The following is a 23544-nucleotide window of genomic DNA, read 5'->3' on the forward strand; positions in this document are numbered from 1 at the left end:
CTTATGCTTCTTTTGGAAGCGATTTTACCATGATTGTGATAAATCAAATCGTTGGTATCTTTGGCTAATCCATCTGCTGAAGCATTGCAGTTGCAATGCAATCTATCGAAAACGATGATACACCAAGAGACTAGCCAAGAGATGTGTCTGAGCGTGACCAGAATGTCATTTTTGAACCATATTATTATTAGAATCTCAACCTCGTAAAGATGTCGATTTCCATTCAAATGGCGCCCAACCTGATGGGTGCCACGTGCCTGCGCAACAAACAATCATGAGCGGTTAGTACTTTAATAATATTTTAATGGGCGTGGATCAGTCTGAATGAGAATGCTCTTTTATAAGTTTATTATTAGGGGTAACAAAGTAGCCTAATTCAAATCGATTGCTACAAAACTGATCGAAGCAACCCTTGATCTCTGCGCAAAGTGCCATCAATCGGTCGGCTTGCTAAGACCAGCTTCCAATGAACTCGTAGTTGCACACATGTGCGTAGGCAAAAACGGTGAATGGGGACCAAAACTGTATAATTTACATATTTTTTTGTCCCACTCACGATTTTGTTGTTTGTAGGTATTATTGCTTGTAAACTTGGCTGTACGATTGTTTTGTTTTCACGCTGGCTAATTTGCTATCGATAGGGCACCGCCCCTCTGCTTATACGCGAGACGACGAGCCACGAGCGGAAGTCACAAGTTCATAAACTACTCTTAACAGTGAGTGGATGAGATTCGTTTGAATGATGATGCTGCCGAAGCAAAGTGTAGCTTTTTTTTGCGAGGTTTCATATTCTGACTGGAACTGGACGCTAAGTACAGGTAAACCGGTGGAGAAGAGCGTAACTTTGCCGCTCTTTGCGCAAGATCTTCAATCGATTAGTCGTGTATCGTACGGTTCAATACAGAGCCTGCTGGGATCGCTGGGATGAATGGAAGAGTTCTATCTTTAGGTATACTGAGAGAGAGACGATGCGATGCGCAAAATTCTGACGCTAATGAGGGATCCTGTCCTGCCTCAACGCAACGCTACTAGGTACACGGCATGATAAATCACATCATATAAAACGGCGGTTGGGATCAGACGGGACGTTTATTCGAGTGTTGACGCGGGCGGCAGTTGGTCAGCAGCGTGTTGGCGGTGTAATTTCGAAAAAAAGCAAGTGCTGAGTTTGTTTTTGTTCCTTTGATTTTTTTTTCGGAAATCAAGTGGCAGTTAGGGAGAAAAACATAGCAGGCACTGAGCAGTTCAAAAAGAGTGAATAAAAATAAGTGATAATGATGGGTACGTGAATCGTGTAAAAAGTTGTCGAAGACATTTTATTGGTTTGATTAACAAGTTTCAGAACATTACACCTCGTCCTCTTTTTACGTCCACGCTTGGCTGAGCGACAAAAAATTCTACCGCTAAGAGAATGAACAAATTTAACAGTTTTATATTTTTTTAAACATCTTCGTGATTAGGAGTAGTGTACAAAAATATAAAAATGTGTATTTTGATCATTATTTTGTCGGTAGAAAGTTTTTTCGCTAAGCCAATAGTGGACGTAAAATAAGGTTTAGGTGTAGTAATGTTCTTAAGTGATGTACTGACAAGATAAATTGTTTTCTGAATGCGTGCACTCATAAAAAGATAAATTCTTCTTCTATCTTCTTTATGGCTCGACGTTCGCATTGGAACTAGACCTGCCTCTCTTTAACTTAGTGTTCTTAGAGCACTTCCACAGTTATTAATTGAAGGGCTTCCTTTGCCTGACATTGCATGAATTTGTACATTGTGTGGCAAGTACAATGATACACTATGCCCAGGGAGTTGAGAAAATGTTTCCGACCGGAACGGGAATCGAACCCGCCGTCTTCGGATTGGCAATCCATAGCCTTAACCACTAGGCTAACTGGAGACCCAAAAGATAAATTATTCAATTGAATATATGATAAAAAATACACAATTTCATAGCGAACCCTCTGTAAATTGGCCTATTTCCCCTGTTTGCATTTAGATATCGTGTGTAACGCAGGATAATATTCTTTGCCCACAAAATTGATCATAGGGGTAGGCGGGGCAATATGGACACCCTAAGGTTTTTGCCAACTTTACCTGGCAAGATAGCAAAAAAGTTTAGTTTTTTGATACATGTATCCTTTTAAAGTCTATTTAGCATCTATTGCATAAGAATGCTCACGAAGAAAAATGATTTATCCACTTCAAAAAATGTTATGAAAAATGTTAGTTTTTCATGACCGTCTTCAAGCATACGGGGCAGAATGGACACCCCCATGGGGCAATATGGACACCATGAGACTTTTACGAATTTTGTACATTATTTACACATATAAAGTCATTTCATTACAAAACAACTATTGTGGATGAATAATACGCCGAAGTAGTTCATTTTTGTTCAGTTAATTTAAATTCAGACTGTTTTGGATAAAGCTTCGTTTTTGTCGGCTGTACAGCTGTGCCTAGAACAACTATTTTCCACTGCTGTCGTTTTTTGACCAATTTGTTTCACCCTATGTCTACTATAGTGAACATTTAACCGAAAATATACTGAAGTCGAAGAATTTGGTTGGTTTGTGATTTAGGTTATATTTTTCCCTTGCCGCTTCTTTCAAAGAGGTGAGTGTCCATTTTGCCCCGGCAGCAGAAGATATTTTTCAAACTTGATTTTTGATATAATAAAGAAGAAAATATAAACATGTTAAGCATGTAGATACAGCAAAACTGCTTGCATGTGTTCTAGAAATATCAGGTTTTAATCGACCTGCAATAAATTAATCAATAAATCTTATTTTAGATGGTGTGAAAATTATAATTTCCATGCACAAAAAACGGATGACGCAACTTTTTCGTGTAAAATCAAGTATAATTTTAATTTCGAGTGTTTCTTTCCTGAAACTACGTTTTAGACGAATAGACTATATTCTTCATTCATTAAAAGTTCAAAAAAGTTCGCATATTTCAAAATATTGAGGGTGTCCATAATGCCCCGCCTACCCCTACATGTATTTTCATAACAAGCATATTTTCTGACCCAATCACCATTAGTATGGTCTTGTTGAATATTGGTTCATTTATCGAATTGATTAATATGGGCCCTCGACGGTATGGAATATTTAAGATTAATCGTAAAAACAAGGAACGGCATTTATTTTTTATCATAGATGATCAGAAACAAACACTTTAATCCAAAGTGGTATTCGCTGCTAAGTGAGCCTTGAGACCTACTCCATGAAAGGCGGCGTATAGCAAAGCGCAAATAAATTCATGTTGATCGCCTCGATGCGGTGAATATAGTAGATACCTACACTGGGAAAAAAATCTTCATTCCTTCTATGTGTCCGGGACATGGATTTTTGCAATGGGGGTTAACAAATGTTTTTCATCAGTGCGACTCATACTTTTGATGAGGCACCATACAGCAGCGACTCATACAATTTAGAGCACATACTATTCATGTGCTAATTTGCCTGCGTAATCGGGTATTGGTTGCATATACTTTGGATGTGGTTTGGCACATGGATATTTGCCATTAAGTATGAGGCAATTTTCTTGAGTGTAGTAGGCCCTGGGATCCATTACATTACATTACAACGAACTTATTAGAACCGGATCAGCAGCAATGTTATCAAGCTTGCCGTTTGTTCCTAAAATGTGAATTACCTTGTTTCATTTCCAAAAACTCTTACGATCTTGATTTATCCGTCAAAACTTGATGATTTATTAATCCGTTATCATTTTCATGTAGGGTATTGTACCATTTTGGCAGGTGTACCTATTTTTGGCATTTGTCACTATAACTAAGTCAATTTCAAACCGATTGATTTTAATTTTTGTACAGAATTAGATACTGTGTACGTGCCTAACTCTGGACACAATTTCAAAACAAGCGGTTTGAAATTGACTTAGTTATAGCGGCAAGTGCCCAAAATAGGTACACCTGTCCAAATGGTACAAGACCCTATGTGTTCCACACTAAGCTTAATTACAATAAATTGAACTTGTAACGTGTAACTTTTGAAAATGGCCAAAATTTATTTAATATTAATAATAATATTTAATATCTTCGTTAACTGAATTTCGGCTTTTGGGGCAAGACACTGTGCTGAAGAGTACATTTTGGAGTGTGGAATTTCTCTTGATTGCTCCCGTTTTAGCTTGGGTGTTGCCTGATCTATCGCAAAATGAAAACAATATAGCCCGATTTCTCACTTTTCTCAATTCCTAAGTTTCAACAAATTTCGTCGATCATTGGTAAAAAGAGTTACTCAGAATATCTCAGAGTTACTCTCATTTGCACAGTGTCTTGCCCCTAGTTTCGGCCCAATATGGAAAAATGCAAATTGTGCTTCTTTTTACAGAGATGCCTCCTGGAATATTTCGGGGCCATTCATAAACCACTTAGACTTTAGCTTGTCTTGCCAAGTTGTACGCTCCACACAATTTTTTTTTATGAACAATAGTCTACGAGGGTGGGGGGTTTAGAGATCAACAAAATTTTGTCTACGTAATTTATGGACGGCCCCTTGCTGGGTTTGTAACAGGAATTTATGCTGAGGTTTTCAATAAATAAATACTTTTAGTGCTGAAAATCACGCATTAAGTATTCAGAGACGAGCCAGCCTACACACCTAGAAAATATCATGTAATTTTAAGTGTCCTGAACCTGACATATACGAGAATCGTCAAAAACACAAATTCAGATGTTATAACATGTAAATTTACGTCTTTCAAGACACCCCAAAATAAAATTATTTTTTTCTTAGCGTCTAGCAATCGCTAGAACCGATTTGACAGATAAAACATAGAAAAGTAAAATTTTGACATGCATGGGATTTGAACACCGGATCTCCTGATCGTGAGCCACATCTCTTACCTCTCGGTTATTTCACCGATTTAGAAGGTAGTTGATGAACGTGATAAATACTGATTCTACGATTTTGGTAAAACGGATTTGTTGACATCTTGCGCAACCAATCAGCACTTACATGATGCGCGTAAAATTGAGTCCAATTTATGATTCAGTCTTGAAAACGTTTACGTGTTCTAGTGATTCCGTTTCGTGGAAATTTAAGAATTTCTAAGTGTGTGGAATCATTCATACACAGCTTAAACCAATCGATACATGTGATAGTTTTGAGCGAAACTTGGCTCTACAGTTGGGAAATATTTAACATACATAATTATCGATCATACCATTGCACGCGCGACTCTGATCGTGGAGGTGGCGTGTCAATATTTGTACGTCAAGATGTTAGTTCGCAAATGATTCTCTCAACTCACAGAGATGTAAACGATTTTGTTGTGGTTGATTTGATTAACGAAAAAATCAAAATAATGGGGGTATACAATCCTGGTAGAAATCAGTTGGAGTTTTTGAATGAATTGGAAAATGTTCTGCACGACTATCCTAAGACAATAGTTTTAGGTGACTTTAACATCAATATGTTAGATACGCAACAAAGACTAGTATCTGATTATACAATCACAGTTGAAGGGAGTGGATTTCTATTCATTAATCCAATCAGTAGCGATTACGCTACGCGGGTATCTAACTCAATTAGCACCTTAATTGATCATGCATTTACCGACATTAGTGAATATAGCTATGATTTTCGAATGATGGACTCTGAACCACATGTGTCAGATCATCGAACGATTTTATTATACGTTAACTGCAATTTACGAACAGTACGAAATCGAAAAACAAAAACTGTAATTTCGTATAATAGAATAACTCCTGAAAGTTTAGCCCTAGAAAATGCAACATCTTTTGATGAGCTCATGAATTCCATCAGCTCTCAAATTCAACAAAACACTCGGGAAATCAACGTTAACGTGAATAAAAGTCCACGAAAACCATACATAACCAATGAAATTTTATCAATGATTGATATTAAAAATAGGCTATATCGAAATTCCCGCAGGGACTCTAGATATACCGCTGAATACATTCAGTATAGGAATAATTTAAATAACCATATCAAATGGACAAAAAAAAACTATTACAACAGTAAGCTTGGCGAAAACACTCATAATCCTAAACAATTCTGGAATACGCTAAATGAAATAATATATAACAATTCGAATCAACAATCGCATAGTTACGCGATTGATTGTCCAACTGGTCGTGTTACCGATGAACGTCAGCTTTGTGAAATGTTCAATGAATACTTCATCAATAGTGTAGAAACGATAATAACACACAGGCCGCCAAGTGTTTTTGTTCAAACAGATGTTGTTGGACAATCATTTAATTTTTCCACTGTAACTGAAAATGATGTTCTCCGTGCTTTTGATAACATCAACGTAAATGCGTCCACAGGGAACGATGGAGTTCCAAATAAATTCCTGAAAAACTTTAAACACATGCTCGTGCCGAAATACACGGAAATGTTTAATCATTGCATTATTGCAAATCAGTTTCCTAGTTCTTTAAAAACAGCCAAAGTTATTCCGTTGTATAAAGCAGGGTCGAAGTCTGATATATGCAACTATAGACCCATTTCTGTATTGAATTCTGCATCAAAACCATTTGAACGATTGTTACATGATCAGATTAGGGTATTTCTTGATCAGCATAATGTTATAAACCAGAATCAATTTGGCTTCATTCCTAAGTCCAACACGCTTACAGCCTCTATTAATTTCGTTTACAAAATCATAGACGGATTGGACAGATCTGAAAAAGTAGCAGCAATGTTTATTGACTTTAAAAAGGCTTTTGATTGCGTAGACCAGGGGTTTTCAGACATTTTGGCTGGCGGTGCACTTTTTGGAAATAAATCGCTCCGTGGTGCACAATGCACATGTTCAATGTTGTTAAAAAAAACAATTCCAAATTCTTTAAAAAAGCTGTCGTATTTTTCATAGCAATTCCAAGGTGCACTCACTCGTCATTAGTGTTTCCCCCGCCAATTATGACACTGTTTGACGTTTTTTCATCACTTGTCGGAGCATAATGAAGTGACACAGTTATTCGACTTGGAATAATTCTTGTTCATTATATTTCTGGAGACTTTCAGACAAGATCTTTAAAAATGCTGAATGAAATCTAGAGCCAAAATAGTGGTGTTTTGTTTTTAAGAAGCTCGGTGAAGTCCTTCCAAGACTTCTGATATTTTTCTAGCAGTAGCGTCTCGTAACCTCACTTTTTACCAGTTCAACGACTCTAAAACTGGAATTTGCGGAGAATTCAGTATCAGATTCAAATTGAAAATGGACGGAAACGACAATTCTCGTGATTTTCTACTAATTATGAGCTAATTTGATAACAAAATTCAAGAATTAACGTTCGTTGGACAGGTAGGTTTGAGGTTAGGGAATCGCCACCTGAAATTTTTTGATGGACTTTTTTCCAAGACTTTTATTGAATTTCTGAAAATTTTCTAGCAAGACACTTGAGAGCTTTATTTTCAGAACTTTGGGATATTTTGACAATATTTTCGTTAAATTCCTCCCAGGCACTTTTGTTGATTCGGAAGGAGTTGAGTGTTCACCTGATTTCGAGATCAATGATAGATTCCTTCTCTGGTATTGAGCAAAGCCACAGAAATATTAGTAAGATTTTTTCTGAGATTTTTTAGCGCATTCATTGAAGATACATTGCGAATGGCAGCCTATTTATTGCACCCATAAACAAATAGAAACGCTCCATAGAAAATCAAAAAATGCTCCATAAAGAAAGAACATATGTTCCATGAAAATGTGCAATGTTACCCATAAATAATTGAAAACGTTCCATACTTTATAAAAAATGTACCGGTAAAACATAAAATTATCTCATTAAAAGTGAAATTTTGCACCAATAAATAATACTGAAATGCTCCATAATAAAATACAAATGCTCCATAGAAAAATGCAAACGCTCCATAAAAAATTTAAATTGCACCATAGGAAATAGATGAATTCTCCATAAGTATTATCAAACTGTACCATAGAAAATATGAATTGCTCCATGAAAAATTAAAATCCTCCATAGATAGCATATTCTTATAATTTAATTCGGCAGGGCTGAATTGCTTTACATTGCACTGCTTTAGTGGTGCAAATGTTTAAAGTTATGGAGAATTTTCAATTTTTTATAGAGCAAATTGTATTTTATGTGGTGCAGTTTGCTAATACTTATGGAGCATTCATATCTCGCGCTCAGTATCATACGGGCGTATCTACAATGATCGATTTCTCTTCATCGATTTTCTCTTCGGCTAATAACCTGGCCTGCAAATCATTTTTGGTTGTTTTTTGTTGTTTTGGATGCTAGTCCTAGTTGTTCTCCATCGAAATACACCGAGAGATCATCCGAATATTGGTCGTATTTTCCGGAATAATCCGAAGAGAAAATCGACGAAGAGAAATCGATCATTGTAGATACGCCTGTATGATACTAAACGCGAGATATATTTTCTATGGTGCAATTTCTATTTTTTATGGCGCAATTTAATTTTTCTATGGAGCAATATTAAATTTTCTATTGGTACAATTTCAATTTTTTATGGAGCGTTTGCATTTTTCTATGGAGCATTTGTATTTTATTATGCAGCATTTCAGTATTATTTATTGGTGCAAAATTTCACTTTTAATGAGAATTTTTTTTGTTTTACCGGCACATTTTTTATAAAGTATGGAACGTTTTCAATTATTTATGGGTAACATTTCACATTTTCATGAAACATATGTTCATTCTTTATGGAGCGCTTTTTGATTTTCTATGGAGCATTTGCAATTTGTTATGGTTACATTAACCTTTTGCCATTGCGAATGCCTTGTAGGGTAGGTACTTGTGAACATCCATTACGAGCTCTTTGAAAAATATAATATTTATTAGGAAAATTCCGGCAGACTTGTCCCATGATTCTTCGCGAATATCTGAGACAGTTTTTGCAGGATTCAAGGTTAACTCGTCGGCTGAAATAATGGAAATTTTACTCTCAATCCCCTGGAACACCTTACAATAGTTCAGTTGTTCTAATTAATTCGAATATTTTTTCATGAAATAGGTAATGAATTTGAGCTTAAACTTCAATATTTATAACTTTTCTGAAGTGCTGCGGTGCACTTGTCATGGCTTCGCGGTGCACCAAGTGCACCGCGGTGCACGATCTGAAAACCGCTGGCGTAGACCATAAAATATTGTTGCACAAATTAACGAAAATTGGATTTTCACCAGAAGCACAAAATTTAATGGAAAGTTACCTCACGAATAGATGTCAGGCAGTGAAAATAAATAACTCAGTTGGACAACCCCGCTACATTAAATATGGTGTTCCTCAAGGATCTATATTAGGACCATTATTGTTTATAATTTTCATTAATGATATATTTGCGCTACCACTGAAGGGTTACCTTCAGCTTTATGCAGATGATGCCACTTTATACTACGAAGCAGGAAATGAAGCAATCCTAGTAAGTAACATGGAACACGATATAAAACTAATTAATCAATGGTGCAAGCAGAATTGCTTAGCGCTAAATGTTGACAAAACATTAGTTATGACATTTAGCCTTCGTGGTCAGTCACCGATTATTAGAGTAGTATGTGATAATACATACTTAAAACAAGTTGAACAAACCAAGTTTCTAGGCTTGATCATTGATTCCAATATTAAATGGACGTCTCATATAATCAATGTAGAAAACAAACTCAAAACTATGACTTTTGCATTGAAAAAACTGCGACCTTTAGTAACAGAAGATACTGCCTGGAAAGTATATTTCGCATTTGTACATCCACACATAATGTACATGAATTGCATTTGGGGCAGTACTAGTAACGTGCATTTGCTCAAGCTATCTCGTCTTCAAAATGGCATAATAAAAATAATTAAAAAATTACCCAGGTTGACTAGATCCTCTGATTTGTATAATGAAAAAGTTTTGGCTTTAAATAATTTAAATAAGTTTGAGATCATGATTTATTTGTATAAAGTACAACACGGTTTGATAAAATGTAATATTCCACTCATTAGGGTATCCACAGTACATACACAACGTACAAGGCAGCAAAACAATATTTACCAAGTGTTATCACGAACTTCTATGGCACAAAACAGTGTTTTTCAAAGAGGAATTAGGCTTTTTAACAATCTTCCAATCGAGATAAAACTGGCAAGATCACTTTCAAGCTTTAAAAATCGTCTACGTTCACACCTATCACAATTAGCACATAATCAGCAATAATTCACTAATTACGATTGTGAAACCACACTGTACGTAGCTGGTGTGACTAGCGTCGGATTACTTGAATTATTGCTTTTGGACTAAAAACAAACCTTAAGCTCACAGTGCTGGCTCCCTACGATAATCAAAAGTAACGCGACTGTAGGCGCGGGATCCGCTTCCAGGATCATTAACCTACTTGTATGGGCTCGTAGGGTTGGGAAGTTCCTGGTGTACAGTCAGTACAGTTGGGGAAATGGCTTCCTTTCCGGCACTATAAAGATGTCCATCATGATTAGTTTCCATACTTTGAACCAACTTCAGCAGGTACACTAGTATTTACACAAGATTCACAAACACACACACACACATACACTGAATGAATTACACTTTTGAAGTAGCTGTGCACAGTTTTCATTAACTTTTACAGTGGCAAATAAAATTAAAATAAAAAAAAAATAAAAATAAAATAATGTTATATATATTACATATGTTGGTCCTCATGCCCAATTAAGTAAAATACCCATATAGTATGGTTTTAGAAACCAAAATTCATTAAGTCAGCTTCCATTTCCAATTGTTGGCTGCCATATTGCATTTTGAGCTGCCATCTTATGGTCACCATAACCAACCAACTGGTCATCAACTTCGGACATTTTTCACTTACAAATATACCCAAATTGCATGGTTTTAGAGGCTGAAATTCCTTATTACAATCACCATCTTGAATTTTGAACCGCCATTTTAGCTTTTGGGACGTCATCTTGGGTATTCTGGTCGCCATTTCTGGACCTCCTTGACCTCTAAACCTCCTTAAAACAGCCGCAATTTGTTTATTATGCCCTTTTTGGTCTCCAGACACCTTCTTTATGCCAAATAAACCCATATTGCATCTTAAACCTCAAACTCTTCAAAACAGCTGCCATCTTAAACTTTGGGCCGCCATTTTGTATATTCTGGTCACCATTTTTGGATTCTGGGCATCTTCATACCGAATATACCCTACTGCAGAGCATGGCTTAAGAGCCTAATACTCCTTAACCCGGGAGCGGTCGCGTCGTGTACTGAGTGCACGCACCATGAAAAAAGCTCGCTTGTGGTGCACAGCGTGTGCGTGGTGTCGCTGAGGACAGCTGAAGACGCGACTACTCAAGGGTTAAAACAACCTCCATCTTGGATTTTAGGCCGCCCATTTTTGGACGCCGGACATTTTCCCAAAAGCAAATGTACCAATATTGCATGATTTTAGAGCCTTAACCTCCTTAAAACAGCTGAGCTCCCCTAGTCGTGGGCCACCATCTTGGATTTTAGGTTGACATCTTGAATTTTTGGCCGACATCGTGGTTTACAAATTTCGGCACAATTTGATGTGTCGCATTGTGGGGCTTGGTTCAGTTTTATATATTACCAATTCACCGGTGCTGGTCTGGATCACTAAAATGGTCATAACTCCGGAACACTTTGACCGATCCGAACCGTTTTCAATAGCAATGCGGTAAAATTTCGGTTCGATTCGAGCTATTATCCGTTAAATTATCAAGTGAGTGTTCAATGGACTACCCGCTTTGCGCGCAGCCACAGTTGATCAGCAGGAGTAAATCAATTTAATTTTGTATGGCGAAATGCATCTAAACTTGAATTACTTCAAATACAAAGCTTTTCCCGAAAAAATATTTGGTAGGCTTAATAGCGGTCACCGTTGTGCACAACCACTACCAAATATTTTTTCGTATAATGTGTTCCACTTTGAAGAATTTGCCTTTAGATGGTATTCGCCATACAATATTTTTGCGATTTACTTTTAGCAATTTTTCGCGCATAGAAGCTAGCGCCACATTGGTCAATGCGGAGAGTAGGAAAACAGCCGATGTAGTTAATTCATTGATATGCACATTAGAACGTGCCGGGCATATATCTAGGCGTTTTCGGTACTTTTGTTTATTTCGTTATTGCCTAACGCCCAAATATATGCACAGCGCGTTTTAATGCACATACATATCAATTGAACCCTGTTCTTTTTTTTTTCTCGTCCCATAACAACATTTACAGTGACCCCACAATTTATGAATCGGCAAAAATGACCACAGTTTATGGATCACTCCATTTGATCAACATGGTGATTCATAAATAGTGTACAAAATTTAAGGTGATTCATCGGTGTGGGGTCACTGTAGTGTTGAACGGTGTAATTATATAATTCAAAGGCTTTGTGCATGTTTGTGCTTTTGTGTATGGAGCCATCCTATTTTAAATAGGTTGACGAGGAGGACCCATATAGCCGAGGCGGTAAACGCACGGGTATTCAGCATGACCATGCTGAGGGTGACGGGTTCGATTCCCGGTCGGTCCAGGATCTTTTCGTAAAGGAAATTTCCTTGACTTCCTTGGGCATAGAGTATCTTCGTGCCTGCCACACGATATACACATGCAAAATGGTCATTGGCAGAGGAAGCTCTCAGTTAATAACTGTGGAAGTGCTCTAGCTGAGAAGCAGGCTTTGTCCCAGTGAGGACGTTACGCCAAGAAGAGGAGAGGAGGACGATGGGTATTGTCGGCAGGTTTGTTCTCTTCGCCATGGGGGGTTTTTGTCGGCCACATTTCCTGAAACTTGGTCATAAAATCATTAGCGGAGCCAGCTTTTTCTTTTTTCTTACTCACTCTCCTAAACGAGCAGGAGAATGAGCGAGATGAAAGAGGAGGCAGGCTGCCCCCTCTTCCATCTGTTTCTTTCTCGTGTATGTTTGGGAGAGTGAGTAAGAAAAAAGAAAATGCTGGCTCCGCTAATGCATAAAATTCAGCTTGGTTGGGAAGAATTTGAGGCCAACTCTGAGTTCAACAGCTTTCAAAAACCCCCCATGACGAAGAGAACAAAACTGCCGAAAATACACAATTTCCCCTATCTAAATTACGAAAAGCTTTCTTTACCTACCAAAATCTACTTTAATGTTTTTTGGATTAATTTATTTATTTTTATGCAATTAACTTTGATCTATGTACAGTTTGGAATCAAAGTTCCATTGTTGTCGAGTACTATCCGGTAACACGCTACATATCTGGTGATGGTCAAACTGCGCCCAAAACTTTTCGTTATCAATAATGTACGGTACCGGTGACCGCTACGGTACAGCCTTGAGTGACTGAAGCAACCGAATGTCGCCTAAGCATACGCGCAGAATCTCGAAGCCGCGTTGCCAGACGAGAGCGAGCTTGATGTGGCCCCTCTATAGGACTGCTGGAGCACAGTGAAAGCAGCCATCAACGACGCAGCCGAGAGCACCATCGGGTACGTGGAACGGAATCGACGGAACGAATGGTTCGACGAAGAGATCAGAACGGTTTTGGAGGAGAAGAATGCAGCGTAGGCGGTAATGCTGCAGCAAGGGACCCGACAGAATGTGGAGCGATACAGACAGAAGAGGAAGCAGCAGATACGTCTCTTCCGGGAGAAAAAGCGCCGCTTGGAAGATGCGGAGTGCGAGGAAATGGAACTGCTGTGACATTCCCAAGAAACACGGAAGTTCTACGAGAAGCTCAACGCATCGCGCAACGGCTTAGCGCTGCGAGTCGTAAAAGCAGAGATAAGGACGGACGGACGGACGAAAAGGTGGAAGCAGAACTTCGACGTACACCTGAATGGCGAAGAGATTGTAGGCACGGAGGACCAAGGCAGCGGAGGAAATGACTATGTTTGTGCAGCAGAGGACGGGAACGAACCAATTCCCACGCTGAAGGAAGTTAAGGATGCAATCCACCAGCTCAAAAACAACAAAGCGGCTGGTAAGGACGGTATCGCAGCAGAACTCATCAAGATGGGCCCGGAAAAGTTGGCCACCTGTCTGCATCAGTTAGGGAACGTCCATAAATTACGTCACGCAAAAATCGACCATTTTCAACCCCCCCTCCCCCCTATGTCACACTTTTTGTATGGGACCTCTAAAATTTTTGTATGGGTTGTCACACTTTTCTGAACCCCCCCTCCCCCTCAAAGCGTGACGTAATTTATGGACGTTCCCTTAGTAGTCAAGATCTGGGAAACCGAACAACTACCGGAGGAGTGGAAGGAAGGGATAATCTCTCCCATCCACAAGAAAGGCGACAAGTTAATGTGTAAGAACTTTCGAGCGATCACCATTTTGAATACCGTCTACAAATGAGTTCGTGGGAAGTTACCAAGCCGGTTTCATCGACGGCCGGTCGACAACGGGTCAGATCTTCACCGTACGGCAAATCCTCCAGAAATGACGTGAATACCAGGTCCCAACGGACCACCTGTTCATCGACTTTAAAGCGGCATACGACAGTATCGACCGCACAGAGCTATGGAAAATTATGGACGAGAACAGCTTTCTCGGGAAGCTTACCAGACTGATAAGAGCAACGATGGACGGTGTGCAGAACAGCGTAAGGATTTTGGGTGAACTATCCAGTTTATTCGAATCTCGACGGGGACTACGACAAGGGGATGGACTTTCCTCCCCAGGTAACCACTAAGCACTGTTGTAAGCACCAAAAAGGCTATCCAACAGCTTTTCAGTGCTAGTAAGCTCTACACAAGGTTTTCAAAAGCTTATAGGCACTGAAAACCGTAAGCACTGAAGTAGGCCGTATATGGGTATATAACGCTATCTTAGAGGGCTTGCAGGCCCTGTGCCTATAAGCCGAATGCGACGGCTGTCAGTGCTGTTGAACGGCTTGTCATACCTGACATTTATATCAGTCAAAACAAATTTCAATAAAAATAGAAACTGAACGATGGACGATCATGAGAAACACGAGAGATTTTTGGAAGAAAAGCGTTTTAAAAGAAGCAGCATTCAGTGGATCCTGGCAGGTAACTGTTGACCCGAGGATTTTTTTAAAGGCCCTACTTGATTAGGCCATGGTAGCTGTTACCTGTTATCTGGAGGCTGTTTTTCGTTTAGAATTATGGTCGATCGCTAGGTCGATCGTTTTCAACTTCCCCTGTATCACATAAGGTGATTTCCCCTCCTCAATGATAACGTCACACATTTTTCTTCCCCAATCTCGAGAAGCTCCACAACAGCTTCTATTCATCCTCATTAGATACACAGAACGGATCCCATCTCGCTCCTCCTATGCAACCGAACAACATTTCTCCAAATTTCATTTCAGCGCGAACAACCATATCATGACCATCCGATTTTTCGGATTGGATTAGCTTTCACTCGGGCTTTTGTACGGAACTGTTTCTTCCCGGCTTGTGGAAATTAATGCAGCCGATATTTTCCTTTGCTTAAATACGGTTCTCAGCAACCAAAATCCAAGATACATCGGTGGATCAGATGGGAAGCGTGACGAGATTAGACCAGGGGAGTAAGCTGGCTGTCAACTGGGAACTAATTGCGCCTACCCTCTATTCAATTTTAGTACCATTAGAAGGACGTAACGGCCAACCAAGAAAATATCTATTTTCGTTCGCAAAATTGTTTTTAACACCGTTTTATCATGCTAAAAGCAAGTCAGCATGTGATGCAAGCATAATCTCACACATTTTATTTAGATTATATTGAAAAATTTTATTCCGAAAAAAAATCAGTGTTTTGTTTTCGCCATTATGAAATATTTTCCTCTACTCTCGCTTGTTTTTGTTTTCGTTTTGTTTGGAGTGCGGAAATCGGTTGAAAATTGAAAACTCCCAGAGCGGTTCTGGTGCTTTAATATGAGGATAATTTAACACTACAACTCAAGAAATTTCGATAATTACCTAAAAAACTGAGCATCAGCACCGAAAGGAAGAGAAAAACGCTAATGTTTTTACTATTGTTGATGTTTATAAACAACTAAACAAAAGATGTTTACAAATTAGAACCAAAAGCAGATGGCGCGCAGGTGGGCATGTTTGGGTGGGCGTAGAGGGTAGGATCTACCACCCCTGGATTAGACATAGAATAGAAGAAGATCTCGAGGACTTAAGGTGAAACAGGACGCCGTGTTATTTTTCCTATCTTGCCTCTCTTTCTAACAATTTGCCTCGCGATTTTGAAGATGGTAATCTCGAGTTCTATCGCACTGAAGATGCTGAAAAACAATCAGCATATGCACTGCAAGTGAGCATACACAGTGATAGGTTTTTGTTGCAAAATATGAAGTAGAATCTGAGATTACCATCTTAGTAGCAACAGAGCAATGGCGGATATTTCCCCGACCGTCCCGTCCGCCCTTAATCTGGAATCTGCATCGAGTAGCAAAAAAAAAAACAGTAGAAATGGGTGCACAAGCTGCAAGAAAAGGACAGCAGATAAACAAATCTTTTTTTTTTTCTTTTTTCCTTGTCCCAATTTTTGACAGCTTTCTCTTCAGAGACTCGGAACGGATTTTTGGAGCTGGCCGTATATCAGCCGAATAATGCGCCAAAAGTGGCTTTTGAGTAGCTCTATTGTGGGATATAGTACCTATTAGCTCTGTTACCCTGGTTCTATATTCGACTATAGAACCTATATGATACCATTTTTAGGGCTTAATGGTTACTTGGGAAGTTATGGCTTTAGAAGAAACTGCGGTCAAACAATGATCCTCTACGGGCACTAGACAAAGATCATGCTCGAGAATCTCCAAGTTCTTGGAGTTTCTGAGCGACCCGGGTTAAGGACGATCCAGGAGAACGGTGTGTGGCAGCGAAGGATGAATAACGAGCTCGCTACACTCTACTGCGAACCCAGCATCCAGAAGGTAGCCAATGTTGGAAGGATACGGTGGACAAGGCATGCTGCAGGAATGTCGGAGAACAACCCTGAAAAGATGGTGTTCGCTACTGATTCAGTTGGCACAAGAAGGCATGGATAGCTGAAAGCTTCATGGATGGCCCATGTGGAGCTTGACCTAGCGATCATAGAGCATGACCGAGAATGAACGAAAATCGCAAACCGAGTGCTGTGGCCAATGTGGCGCATCTATGTGCCAGATTGACGCTCTTTGATAAGGTATCACAGCTGTCTACTTTGATCAATTCATATGTACATCTTCAACGCTCGAAAAGCATTTCTCAATTGCTGGAGCCGAGACAGGAGAGATCCCAACGGCTTACTTTGATCTAATCAATTACTGAATCGAGCACGTCATTCAATTCCGAGAACACTTACCTCTGTGTGATGGCAGGTTATTGACGTAACAACAGTCAATAAAATATTTGTTGATCCTAGTAGCCCAGATCGTAAAACCAAACAGCTTAATTAGAACCCTTCGCTATCGCCACGGGGTTGCATAACACTGCCAAGATCTTTTCCCACCATTATTTAAATTGGATAAGAAACCAATAAATCGCAGCGATGATCGTTGGAAGACGAATGGGTGAAAACAAATAAAACCCATCGCCGACGACAACTCATTTGCGCGGATTGCTTAGTTGCTGGCAGTGCCATAAAATCAAATATAGCAATTAGCGTTTACGGAATTCAAATAGGGTTTGCGTTTACCCTACCCTTCACCGAAGGAAGATGATAAGCAATGATATTAGTTCTAACTGAGTATGCAGGAAAAGGGAGAGTGCTGTGATTTGTTATAGAGGGTAGGCACTGTCTTGTTTGCGGAGATCACGGTGGAGTGGAGATCGATCGTTCGCGCATTGGAAAATCAATTTCAACGCTCTTCGATCAATCATAGCAAGCGCCTCAGCGGGCGAATCACATTATGTCGTGCAATGCTTATGGGAAACGAATCGCATCTAATCACCACGTTCTTTGGGTTGTTCGTTCCATTCAACATGCTTTTGTGAGGCGTAAAGTGCTATTGAGGAATTCCACGGAGTCATGTCAGTCGATCCTGAGCGACCATTTCAAAAATATCTGAAACTTTGCACAGTTTTTCAATTTCATATAAATCGCCATTTTTTGATATTAAACCTTCATATTCACTCACGACTAACTTTTCAAAAGGGTGTATGCGAAAATAGTTCTAAAATATTCTAAAAGCTATACAGCAAAAACGGATTGTTCGATTGTTATAAATTTTTCAGCAAAGTTAGATAACTAAATGATGATTCCTTAGAAAATATACACTGTAAAAATTTTCTTTTTCTACTTTGAAAAAAATATGATATTTGTCACAAAAACTCAAATATCTCAAAACCCTATCTTTTTACCAACTTCAATTTTTTAGGGGAAATGGCCCATTATATCAGCTATCTACCATAAAATTTTGGTGATGGTAAACTGATAAACAAAAAAGTTATGACATTTCAAACATTTCACAATTTTTACATTTAGTAACAAAAAAAATTTTTTTTCTGTGTAAATTATTTCGAGAATTATATTTTGATGCTGATTTTATTGTAAAGGCTACCGCCTGAATTAAACAAGTTGTTTTCATGATACTTTAGTTTGATTATTCGTAATTACTATAGTATCTATTTGAAACTTAGACGCGATCCAGTGTTGTGATCAAAAATATTGAGATTGTCATACTTTTTATTGTACGTGACTGGTGAAAAAATCCCTTGATAGTGTTGAAAAGCTGTTGATTATAAGAAAAATGGAATTGAATTTATTTTTAAGACAAAAGCTGTATAATAAAAGTTTTTTATACGCGTATACGTCTAGTTTATCCGCAAAAAAAATCCCTCTTACACACTTATTTCTGAATTGCCTGTTCGGTACTTTTTTGACGAGATTATAACAGCAGTACGATCTCGGTAGTTTCGGTAATCGATTTTACTGAGGCTCAGTAAAACAACTGTCAAAATCGTATGGAAAAGGTAAACAATGCATTTTTGCTGAACGAGTTCGGTGCTCAGCAGTTTTAATCTCGTCAAAAAATTACCGAACTCGGTAATCAAAATTAAGTGTGTAGAGAACAGACTTTATGATCGGAAGAATGCGAGTAACTTCAACAACAACAAATGCATAAGAGGTACATACCACAGACAAACAGACGAAACGCCTAGAACAATTTTAGTGAAAATTCATCGCCCAGTTCACACTATCACCACCTGGTGGAAATGTTTCACGAAACACTGCGTTGTGCAATATCGTCATCAGAAGGCGCTAGTGTGAAACGTCAAACGCAAAGAAAAACGATGGGCGCTCTTCTTGTTATGAAAGCCACAACCAAGATTCAAAATGATCGTTGAAGGCGTGGTCAATGAAAATTTCGCCAGTGTTACGTTTGTTTGTCTGTATACATACCTGACAATGCTCACGAAAAAAACAAAAAAATACTACCGCTATGAATATTAAAAATTGTATAGTATTTTTTTTTCTTCAGCCACCAACACCAAACAAGTAAGTTAAAATTAATAAGTGATTTTGTTTATTATAATCTAACGAACAAGATGAACAGTCGCTTTCTCAAAGGTCTTCAACTCAACGCTCTCTTGTAGACCGTTTGATGAAAAAAAAATGTTCAAAAGAGTTACGAAATCTCACCGAAAGCACCATAGATAAACTGAAAGAGACTGGTTATGCCCAAATGTCCACATTGTGTACAAAATTACGCATTTGCACGTCCTGCCGTCTAAAATTTGACAAACGAGCCATCTGTATATCATCGGTAAAGCAGGGCGCAGGAAGTTCGAAAACGACAACATCTGAGAAATTGCCATCAGCGACATCTGTTTAAACAATTTAATTACGCCCCTTTTCAAAAATGCCCTGTAATATTCTTCAACATCTATACCCATTTCAATATTTTTAACGTTGCAAAACACGCTTTCAACATTCATCTTGAAGAAGAGGGAAAACACTTGTCCTCAAAATTACGGTACATAGTATATTATATGTATATATAATATATAATAAAAACAACTTGTTTTACTCACGCAAGGCCATTAACAATAAAATCAGCATCAAACTTCAATTTCCGGCCGAAATAATTTACACTAAAAAAAATTATTACTAAATGTGAAAATTGTGAAATGTTTGAATTGTCATAATTTTTTTGTTTATTTTCATGGTAGATTGCTAATACAATGGACCGTTTTCTCTAAAAAATTACGTTGGTAAAAAGATAGGGTTTTGAGATATTTGAGTTTTTGTGACAAAAATGATATTTTTTAATGTTAAAAAAGATTTTTTTCACTGTGTATATTTTCTTAGGAATCGCCATTTAGTTATCTAACTTTGCTGAACAATAAAATCAGCATCAAATCGCGATTCCCGGCCGAAATAATTTACACAGAAAATTTTTTTTTACTAAATGTAAAAATTGTGAAATTTTTGAAATGTTATAACTTTTTTGTTTATTAGTTTACCATCACCAAATTTTTATGGTAGATTGCTAATACAATGGACCGTTTTCCCTAAAAAATTCAAGTTGGTAAAAAGATAGGGTTTTGAGATATTTGAGTTTTTGTGACAAAAATGATGTTTTTCAATGATAAAATAGATTTTTTTTCACAGTGTATATTTTCTTAGAAATCACCATTTAGCTATCTAACTTTGCTGAAAAATTCATAACAATCGAACAATCCGTTTTTGCTGTGCATATTTTTGAATATTTTTGAACCATTTTCACATACACCCTTTTGAAAAGTTAGTCGTGGCTCTAAATAAAAATTTGATATCGAAAAATGGCGATTTAGATGGAACTGAAAAACTGTGCAAAGTTTCAGTTCAATAGAAAATCATGAATTAAAAATTTTCCTTAATTTTGATGCTGTTGCTTGGAATCGCTCTATTGTCTTCATGGGGTGGCGTGCAAGGTTGGGGTCCTCTTGCAGCGATCGTTTTCATGCGATAAGGGGGGACCCCTTGAAGGTCGCATGTAAGCTCTGTTCAAGAGTTTGTATCGCATCGTTTATTCTTTTTTTTTTTTGTTAGGATAATAAGCTAACGAGTGCCGTGAATTCTTCGACTGATTTTCTTCCAGATACTGCCAATTATCGACGCCTAATTAGCCGCCGCCAGTCATCATCGTCGCCATGGCGATGGAGTTTGTTGCTGGTTGCTGTGATCGGTCTTCAAAAACAATCCCACGGGGCCTCCTTTGATCTCGCTGGCGGCGACGATGGGAATGGTGGATTGTTTGAGTACGATTACAGCGTAGTTTACTATGATGACGAAAATTTGACCGGGGAGAGTACGACGGAGGTGACAGAGACGCCGGTTACGGTCACTACCGAGCCGGTGGCGGCAGAACAGACGGAACAGGAGAAGGTTGAGACAGTGACGCCGACCGAGTCGGCGGCAGGTGCTGTGAACGATTTCTACTGTCAGCAGGATTTGTGCTTGCAGTATGATTTCACGGGGCAGTTGGTGGCCAAGAGGCACGTGGCCTGCGGTCACGATGGATCATTTGCGGCGGATTGTCCGACGGGGAGGACATTGTTCAAAATCGATCCTCAGATTAGAATGTTTATCATTCATTTGCACAACGAAGCGAGAAACCGGCTGGCCAACGGGTCTGTGAGCGGTTTCGAGAGTGCACTGAGGATGCCTACTGTGGTAAGAGCATTGTCGGGATACTTGAAATTGGTGAGACCGTTTCATTCAATGTTATGATGTTTTTATATAGGAATGGGACGATGAACTTGCAGAGTTGGCCGAATTGAATGCCAAAAGTTGTCAGTTTAAGCATGATGAATGCAGAAATACCAATTTGTATCGTCAAGCTGGTCAGAATCTTGCTTTAGGGTATTATCCGGTTCCAACGGACATATTCGACATTTTAGAAAAGCTGACGAACCTTTGGTTCAACGAATTCAAGGATGCCAATCAGCAAGTGATGGACGAATACAATAACCTGTCAAAGTTAGTTGATTTCCCGGTTGATTGGGCTTGAGATTAACTATTTTCAATCAATTTTAGCGCCACGATTGGACACTTCACGCAGATGGTCAGCGATCGGACCACCAAAATCGGATGCGGAATCGTCATCTATCCGAAAAAGGTCTCCGGATTCACGTTCAAGGTGGTGCTATACGCATGCAACTATTCGATAACGAGCATTTTCGGTCAACCGGTGTACAGGAAGGGCCCCGCAGCGACCAGTTGCAGCACTGGAACCAATCCGTACTACGAGAGCTTGTGTAGCGTGAATGAGAACCAGCTGGTGAAATCAGTGCCTTTTTATGATATTTAAGAGTTTAGTTGTTAAGTTGTTTTGTTATATGTTAGAATAAAACGCATTTTACTCCCATCTCCTACCTCCGACAATTTATTTAAACATTCATACATTTATAGAAATTTAATTAGAGTACATACACAACCATGTTGAATGTGTAACTTTCATCTTCATTTTTAACACATTTTCACCAACACGCTTACTAAGATTGATTTGAAACTAAACGTAAACAAAAAGTTGAAAGTTACACCTTCATACACAATCCTTGACACCATTGTCATCGTTCGAGAATCTTCTTCGGAACAAATCCGCCCGTGGTTTAGCGTGGGTTTAGAACTTGCTCGTCATACAAAAGACGCAAAAGGAGAAATCTTTTAGACGCTCAAATGACAACACTTCGAACATTCAGCGGCGTCCACCAGGAAAAGCGGGGCAATTCCCAAGGTGAACGCTTTACCGCGCTCATCCGCCTCCGGGCACGGTACAATCGCTGAGGGTCATCATCCGGCCGATTGGCCGGCGCCGGGGGCCTCCCGGCGGAGGTGGACCACCACCGCCTCCTCCGCCACCGCTCCACCGGACACCGCTGGAATCCTGACCGCGGGATGCTCTATTCGAGTCCATGTTGAACATTGTTTTGAAGCTGAAAGGAGGGGGGCGAAATTGAGACGTAGTAATCAAAGTAAGCATAGGAAGTTTGCCCCAGATGACTTACAACATGGCGATCAAGCTGAAGAATCCCGTAATCATCCCGATGAACCGCTGGACGCTCCATGGCGGGGATTCGTGGACACTTCCGTCTGTTTCAGGAAGAGAAAAAGGGGTCAGACACATATTATACTCAAAGTAAAAACAATCGATAGATGTTACCAACCCAGCCCTGCGTACTTACCTCTCGCAATGTAAACCATCGTCGCTGATTGATCCTTTACAACTGGTCCATTAACGTAGCCGAGTCCGGTCGGAACAAGTCCCGAGTAATGAAAGAAATTTCCCGAAAATCACTCCCAACTTCCTTTGTGTTTGTTCTGCGTAATGTTTCACAAAAAGGCAATGAAATTGCTGCAACCATTCAATGCAAAGTGCACGTCACCCCTGTTTTGACGTTTTGCGCTTTGACAGATTGACAGGCGAGGGAATACGATGGAAAGTGAAATTGTTTGCTAGAGAGCTTTTGGGACGGGATGAAAAGAGGAATCACGTGCTTTCCGAGAGCGAAAAAGAGAAATGGGAGAGAAGCTTCTCGAAGCACGATGCGCGCAAATTTACAGCTCGAACCGAAAGCGAGCACGTGGAACAGGTGGGTGTGAAGTAACGTTGAACATTTCGTTGTTGAAATCATGGACTTCATCAAACATTTGAAAGCAGCTTGTT

At 39.1% G+C, this 23544-nt stretch overlaps 2 protein-coding genes across 3 annotated transcripts; one reads left to right on the forward strand and one right to left on the reverse strand.

The window, feature by feature from the left end:
• The first annotated feature begins 1079 nt into the window (after window positions 1–1079).
• LOC115261055 (venom allergen 5) lies at window positions 1080–22245 on the forward strand. 2 transcript variants are annotated; one of them, XM_029862424.2, is made up of 4 exons: window positions 1080–1281; window positions 20977–21551; window positions 21622–21857; window positions 21915–22245. In XM_029862424.2, the coding sequence occupies exons 1-4, from the start codon at window positions 1275–1277 to the stop codon at window positions 22186–22188; spliced, it is 1092 nt and encodes a 363-aa protein (XP_029718284.1). In that variant the 5' UTR covers window positions 1080–1274; the 3' UTR covers window positions 22189–22245. The 2 variants fall into 2 exon arrangements, with proteins under 2 accessions (XP_029718284.1, XP_029718283.1); XM_029862423.2 differs by lacking the exon at window positions 1080–1281 and adding an exon at window positions 20788–20871.
• A 109-nt stretch (window positions 22246–22354) lies between these two features.
• LOC109424964 (glycine-rich selenoprotein) lies at window positions 22355–23271 on the reverse strand. The gene is made up of 3 exons (XM_019700158.3): window positions 23063–23271; window positions 22886–22970; window positions 22355–22813 (listed from the first exon to the last, which is right to left on the reverse strand). Exons 1-3 carry the CDS (start codon window positions 23079–23081, stop codon window positions 22633–22635), a joined length of 285 nt encoding a protein of 94 aa, XP_019555703.2. The 5' UTR covers window positions 23082–23271; the 3' UTR covers window positions 22355–22632.
• Between the last annotated feature and the right edge of the window lie 273 nt (window positions 23272–23544).

Source organism: Aedes albopictus, chromosome 1, assembly GCF_035046485.1.
Source record: "Aedes albopictus strain Foshan chromosome 1, AalbF5, whole genome shotgun sequence".
Taxonomy (NCBI): Eukaryota; Metazoa; Arthropoda; class Insecta; order Diptera; family Culicidae; genus Aedes; species Aedes albopictus.

Coding starts and splice junctions, on each gene's coding strand:
- LOC115261055 (XM_029862423.2), top strand. CDS start 20,793: ATGGGGTGGCGTGCAAGGTTGGGGTCCTCTTGCAGCGATCGTTTTCAT. Junction 20,872..20,976: donor GGACCCCTTGAAGGTCGCAT/GTAAGCTCTGTT, acceptor ATTTTCTTCCAG/ATACTGCCAATTATCGACGC. Junction 21,858..21,914: donor GAATACAATAACCTGTCAAA/GTTAGTTGATTT, acceptor AATCAATTTTAG/CGCCACGATTGGACACTTCA.
- LOC109424964 (XM_019700158.3), bottom strand. Junction 22,814..22,885: donor TTCAGCTTGATCGCCATGTT/GTAAGTCATCTG, acceptor CCCTCCTTTCAG/CTTCAAAACAATGTTCAACA.